This window comes from Oncorhynchus nerka, linkage group LG24 (genome assembly GCF_034236695.1).
Source record: "Oncorhynchus nerka isolate Pitt River linkage group LG24, Oner_Uvic_2.0, whole genome shotgun sequence".
Classification (NCBI taxonomy): domain Eukaryota; kingdom Metazoa; phylum Chordata; class Actinopteri; order Salmoniformes; family Salmonidae; genus Oncorhynchus; species Oncorhynchus nerka.
The window spans coordinates 24,771,193-24,778,588 of record NC_088419.1 but is presented as its reverse complement, the minus strand read 5'-3'; the positions used below and the strand labels follow the sequence as shown (position 1 = coordinate 24,778,588).

Below are 7,396 nucleotides of genomic sequence, written 5' to 3'. Positions count from 1 at the left end.
CGTGCCAATTATGCTCCGCCCTATGGGAGTAATAAAGGCCTAATTCACAATTTCAGTTTATCACGGGGTGCTGCAACAACCTTAGCACCCCTACTTCCGGCGGCTATGGTTGGACTTGGAACAGCATGTGCATGTCTTTGGATGAAACTGTCCGCTAAAATGAATTAAATTAAAGGCCTGTTAGTATTGCCCTATTATTATTTGACTACATCAATAAGCTAACCTTTTTTAAAATCTTTCATTTAATTGAGGTGTTGTTTTGGATGACTCTCTGTCATCCTGATTTACAAGTGATAAATCAAAAGTATCATTAGTTCTATATCAAATCAACTCCCACTGGGTTGACACCCAGTGCGAATCGGAACGGAGGGCTAATCCAGTGTATTCAGTGATGGCCAGGTCCTCAGTTGCACTCTATATCTCATCTCCGGCTCAAAGGAACGTAGCCGCTTCCCTGCGGTGTATAACACTGCGTGTGGTTCATTCAATCTGGAGCGTCAGATGGTGGGGCTGGCGACCGCGCAAGGTGAACCGCGTTTCTCTTTTGTCCGTCTTTTTACTGCACTGTCTGTCTTACCGACAATATCTACAGTATATGACCGGGATTCTCTATGTGTAAGTGAACAATGTTACATGTCCAACAAGGGACAATCAGCCGTTATGAAATCCGGGCGAGTGAGGATGCACAGTGCTGCTGAGAAGGATACTAGGACTGTGTTCAGCACCACCGATTTTGGACATAACTGAAATTCTCATATTCGTAGCATGCCTCCTATGAGAAAGCTTTAAGTAGGGAAAATAACGGCGGACTGCTTTGAATTCTACATTGTCCATAGCATTTCTGTGTGAAAAGTAAAGGACGCGCGCTGTTTAGTTCAGTTACAGACTGGGACCCGAACAACCCGACCGTGGAGGGAGGAGCGATGAGAAGAACCCCATCGGCTTAAAGAACACTGGCTTGCTTTGTTTCTCAGCAAAGGACCCTTTCAGAAATAGCCTGACACAGTTCATTTCTTCAAGTGGCCACTGTGTTCAGGATAGGATACTATTCTGCCTAGTGCCCACTGGCACTTTATTCTGGACCATGTTTGATTGGAGTTTTTTTGTAGAGGCTTTAATTGTAGTTTATGGTTTATCCCTGGACTGCTCGAACGTATAATAACCAGATAGTAGGCCTAATTCTGCTAATTAAGAGCTGACCGACTTTCAGAATTTTGAACAGCTGGACCCGTATGACTAATTCAAAGTTCTCCACTATTTGTTGAGACATAATATATATTATCAAATTGTTTGGCCAATCATAATTGTCTTCATCTATTTGTGCCTGAAACGCACGCCGCTGTGCAGTGTGGTCGCGTCATTGGAACTGCCCGGGCGACCTGCGGAGAGATTCGGGGATTTGGGAGTTACAGCGACCCACGTGGAGCGGAGATCCAAAGTGGACAGTACACAATGGGTTGTTGCAGTGGCCGATGCACCCTGGCCTTTATCTGTGGCATTCAATTGGTGAGTTTATGACAATAATTATTACATGCGTAATGGTTTTCCTTATGGGGAGATGCGATGAGGGTGATATATAGCTACTTCCCTGTACAGTAGCCAACTGCGGACATGCACTCCTAAGTCAACTATTCCGCCCTAAATCAATAACTGTATGGTTAAGATGGCCTGTAACACCCTTGCCCAGTAGTACGACCGAATCCACAATTCAGAGAGCGGACCATTCCCTGGGGGAATATGATCATTTGGAGCAAAAGGGACGCTCTCACGCATCTGCTCCTCCCGGTGCTCACTGACTGCACGCATGAGAGGCTTCTTACCAGCTGTACCACATGGGACAGATGCCAGGGAAGCATGGTGATATGGCGGGGATGGGTTGTGTTTGTGAATGGTTCCGCCATACAGTCGGTGAGAAATGTCAAAATAAACCTAACTCCACAATTTACGATTTAGTTCATCAGCGACTAGTGTGGGCGGTGTGAGCTCCGACGTCACATAAAATGTAGTTTATGTCAAAAAAAATATTTAAAAAATATTGATTTCAGCACCCAAATAATAGCCCGCAATTACAAACTACAGTGTTCTTTGTAATTGCGGGCTATTCTTTGGGTGCTGAGATCAGTTGTTTTGTATTAAACAAAAACGTCGGAGCTCCAGTCTGCCCACAGTAGTCGCGGCTCAACCCCATCGTAAATCGTGGAGTCGGCTAAGAGCCATGTAGGATTATTGTGGAATTAGATGGATTGCAACCGATAATGCAATCATCAATGACTCAAATGTACTGGAAGTGATGCTAGTCAACATACTGTATTCTGGGTAACATTATCACATTCAGTGGCTGATGTCAGGTGAGGTGATGGACTATTATTGCAGGTGTTCGGGTCTTTTAGAGAGGCAAGTAGCCTTGTACATGCCTCTTGTTTCACCACTCATGAAGATGTCTCTCTAATCATAAAACATATTACCTTTAGCCTACAGTGACTCACTGTCACTTAACTGATAGTAGGTGGTGGTGACAATCTCAACACTATCCACCAGCTGGTATCTATGATAAATCACCCTAGGGTGATAGGTCACATGACATTACAAGTTTTGTTCAGCTTGCCCCTTAAGCATGTGCAGATGGCTATACATGTCTTATAACATGCCCCTGTTAGAGAGACTCAGCTGAGTCGTGGTGGGCAAGGCCACCCCCCTGGAGTCTTAATGACAGCTCACAGTTCTCCTGGCTAGAGACCTAGCTATGGGTCTGCTCTCCTCACATGGTTAGCAGATTGCTGCACTTTTACAGAAAATGATAAGCCACCTCCTTTCTAAGAGGGTTTTATTCCTCTCTTAGCACTTGAAAAGGAAATGTTTGCAAGTATATTTGGTTGTAGTGAAAATGTCTTCATTTGTGCTACTGTTAGTTTGTTTACTCAAACTTTTTCATATGTTCTGATGACAAATGTCGGTGCTCCACAGACACCGTGTACCTGTTCTGTACAGTGAGTGTTGTTTGATGTGGGAGATTTCAGCAGAGATCACAGGACAGCTGTGTCTGAAAGCCCACTCTGGATTTGTTCTGAAGCACTGATACCTTGGCCACCCTCACCCACAGATATTCCTATGATCAATAAGCTCTCATGCACACAGAGCTGGAGATGACCTTTCCCAATCCTCCTGACAGGCTGGATTTAGCCAAACACGTCTCTGGTCCTGTGTGGCCTACCTACTGCACGCCAGGGTTGCTCACTCCCAACACATCTGTGGTGTCTCAAAGCTGCAGTAGAAATGCATCCTTTTCCACTAGGCCACTTTTAGCAGCAGCAGCAGTTAGTGTTTTGTTAATGCTCTGAAGCAGCAGCTGTATTTTTGGTAACAGACTCCTCTAGTCGGTAGGAAAGTCCTGTTAGGCTTATCTAATCATCTGGGCTTTTCCCTTTAACTCGAGCTGACTGCTTGGCCTTGGCTGATGTCAGAACTTGTAGACTATTTCCAAACCATTTGATGTGTAGTCATATTATAGCATAGCAATTATGCACCAAAAATATAGGCCTCATTATTATTGCAATATATGCATGTGCCTTGATTAGACCATTTGAACTTAACAGTTTATCATGCTGGGTCTTTCAAGCATCGCCTCAGTATATTTGTAAACACAACACTTAAACAACCAAGAACTAATGCTCTCAAAACGACTTCAAAGGGACCATTTGTTGTCCAACCATATGATCCATGCTAAATAAGCATGAGGAAAAGCTTTTAAAATGGTTTAATAACCACAGTTACATTTTTCCTTTGGTTTGTGCTTCAATCCGTGCTTCAGAATGGATCTTAATATGGGAATAATTCACACAATACCGAACAAGGATTAAGAGGAGATTGTGCTGTTCAAGTGTATCTGATTAATTGACCAATTATGAAATGAAATGTTACACAATGTCAGGGTTTATTGACCTGTTTTTATCCTGCTTTTGAACCTCTCAGTTATTATTCAGTTTTCATGAATGACCTCATCACGTGCACGTTGAAATGCTGTGTAGTTTACAGTGTATTTCCTCTATCTCCAGACTATTTTTGTGATAGCTTAACCTACCAAGTAGGCTTCATACTACATACATTTATCATGGTTAATGTCACATTGCTAGTATGTTCTACTGAAAAAAGCTTCACACATTTACATTTGAATACATATGAGTTAATATGTGTTAAACTGTTAAATATGCTAGCTTCTCATTCGACCAAACTGTTGGTGTTTCTGTGGGAGCAGAGATAGCAGATCAATATGAATATGGTTCCTCAGTAGTGTAAATTAGTCAGGTTCCCCAACTCTTATTGTATCTTTGTTATCTGATAGTGAAAGTTAAACACTGCCATCGCTCATCAGCATCTGCTGGAAAGGAAAGGCATTAACCATGGGAGGTCAAGATTCTCTGTTACAGCTGGTTACGACCACCAACGAACTACAACTCATCGCCCTGTGTTGTTATGGGATAGTCTCATTGTTGTAGGATGTTTAAACAGCAGCCGGGTAAGGTGGCTGCTGGGAGGGACAGTAGATAGGAAGCTGTTGACCAGATGGTTGCAGCATTGGACCTTTAAAAGATAATTGGTCCTAAGTTCTTTGATTCCAGCTTTTTACATCAGTGAATGTTAACTGTGTGCGTCACCCCTAGACATGCCTGCAGGCTAAACAAAGACAGCTGGGTAGGCCGTGTGTGTGGCATGAATTAAACCCTATAAAGCAGTCAATACATTTCTAAGGAAAGCTGTTAACTGTCCAGAGCACTTACCCTGTACTATTCTTACATCTGAAATAGTTGGCATGAAAGCTGGGCTATGTTTGAAGATGTAATTTCCTGACTGATGTTGGCTACTGGCAGCTGGTCTCCGTGTGGTTGCTAGGTGTGGGAGGTCTGAACTTCTGCTCTTGATTGAGCTGTGGCCCTCTGAGGAGGGGATGGTGTACAGGAGGCCTACTCATTTACATGTCCTCCAATTACATTCATTCACTGTATGAAGTATTGTACGCTCTGTCTCCACAACACATTAGTGGTGTGGAGAAACATAAAGAGCTATTATAGCTTTCATATCAGTGCATCATTACTAGAGTATTTAGGTATTTTCTGCATTTCCATTAAGGTATTGTGTTCAAGTAAACTGACACTAAAGTCTAAGTCAAATTATGGGAGGGGCAGAATCTCCAATAGACTAATTAAGTCCAAGCAAAAAAGCCTTGAGGTACATAGCAATTACAGCGTTATTGACCAAGTTGGTATTGCATTCCTGAATGAGCTGTAGTTTGTTATTTATGGTCCGTTTGCTGTAGATCATTGAAGCAGGGCAGGTAAACCATTGGGAATATGTGTTTAGACTGATATTGTAAACTAATTGGTCGGGCGAATAGTAAATGGACATGCCTTTATAATTCATCTGGAATCGAGTCTGAAGAAATGTATCCACTTATTTTATGTAGTGAACTCATCATGTTGATGGTCTTTAAGGGTATCACGACTCTATTCACAACTCCAAGCCTACAGGGTGAGATATGAGATGTCACTTACCTCCACATCCTCTACAGTACCTACTCATTAACCATATTCTGTGCTTATCTAGCATAAGACGTTTCTGCTGATGCTCAATTTGACATTTTTGTTAGGATTGGTATGCCTACTTTCAGGTATATCCATGAAACGTTCATCCTGACAACGTGATCCAAAGCAAACATCTGGAGGGATCATAAAAGAGCATAGAGGAGATGCATCTACAAATTGGGCCCTAACAGTCTTGGTGGAGAATTTCATTGAATTTAGGAATCAGAATGCGAATTCACTCCAGAGATGGGGAAAATGAAGGATCAATCCCGGATTGTAGAATGACTGGTATAAATTGTCCAAATTCCTCACCCCAGGGCCCATATTTGTCTTCTGCTCTGCAGTCCCAGACCTGCCATCAGCACACTTATATGATATTATAGGTATTAATGAATATAGCACTACACTGGCTGCAAATGCATAATTGCATTTTGTCTCTGCTATGCTTACCCTGTAATCCATTTCATACATTCATTCTTGTCATGGAGTTAAGCCTAGCAAGTTTCAGTGTTAGGAAGTTTACTTCTCTGCATTTCTGTTTAATGTATTTCATGTTTTTAGGGATAGCATCTGTCTAAATCTATCCACTGGTGCAGTAGGCTGTTGGTTTCGTTTTTTACTGGCTGGTTTTTCTTCCAGTTGTAACATACTAAGCTGGATTTATGCATTTGGCTTCCAACACAACAAGGCTTTGAATTAGGCCCTGACAGCAACACTTTATTGATTCCGGGGAAAAAAGCAGGTTGTGCGACATCATTAGCCTAGAAAAAATCTGTCAACAGCTACAAAGTTGCCATCAGCTGGCTCGGAACATGACTTTAGGTTTTCAGCATTGACAGATGGGGCAGTAAGTTGGTGAGTAAATTCTCTCTCAATATTTACTGCCTGGCTTGCAAAACCCCCTGCGTTTATCCAAATGGAGAGCTAGGTTTTGCCTGGTTTGTTTTTTATTGTTTACCCCTTAAGAAAATGTGAAAATCCTCTTGTTCCAAGTGAACCAGTACAGTATGCTTGTTAGCAGATCAAAGGATAATTTATTTATATAGAAATATATGGGAGTAACTGCAGAGTGGTGCCATGTTTCATTAGGTTTTATTGGCTTATGAGTCTACTAAACTATATCCTGAGGCTATTTGTAGTACCACCACTAACCATATTATAATGTAATAACATCCCTTGATTAGATTCTAACATGGGTTATTACAATGAATGCATTATTTTCCGCCACGCAGTCCTATCAGATCCAGACACATCCCTTCAGCCTTTACACTGATTTTGCTGAGGGAACTAACACACTGCAAACCCATATGCTACTCTCTCAGCTACCTGTTCTAATTTGATTGACTCATCCATCCCTTCTGCACAAATGATAGAGACCACATAATGTTAGAGGAGCGGTGGCTTGCTTCTCAGCATTGTCTGCCAACCTCTGTAGTGACTGAGGCATTGCCAGTCGGTGGTCTATGCAGTCAGAAAGATGAAGGTAAATAGCGTTTGCAGGTTGAGAGATGAGAGGTACATGTCACAGAAAGCTGCCTGTCATGTAAAGAAAGTCCTTGATGTGGAGAAGAGCAAAATCCATCATCTCCTGTACTGCCATTGATATCTAAGAAGGCAGAAATATTTAATGACTCTTCAAAATGTTATAAATCCCTTAAATCTTAGCAAGACCCATAACTATGAGTGCTGTGAATATGTGTGTGTGTGGGGGGGGGGGGGGATCTCGTCACTCTAGAAAGTTTATGCCCAATTGCTTTTAACCCCTAATTTTACCTTAACCTGTCCTCTCATCCCTGTCTATCTTGCTGACAGGAGAGATG

At 42.2% G+C, this 7,396-nt stretch overlaps 1 protein-coding gene across 2 annotated transcripts in view; it reads left to right on the top strand.

The window, feature by feature from the left end:
- Positions 1–449: 449 nt before the first annotated feature.
- Positions 450–7,396, top strand: part of LOC115107713 (sodium/potassium-transporting ATPase subunit beta-1-interacting protein 2) — a 144,129-nt gene continuing 137,182 nt past the window's right edge. The window contains exon 1 of one of the 2 annotated variants that reach the window (XM_065008736.1): positions 450–1,506. In XM_065008736.1, the coding sequence (XP_064864808.1) occupies positions 1,453–1,506 (54 nt within the window). In that variant the 5' untranslated portion in view covers positions 450–1,452. The remainder of the gene's footprint in view (positions 1,507–7,396) is intronic. The other variant, XM_029631280.2, reaches the window with a different exon arrangement.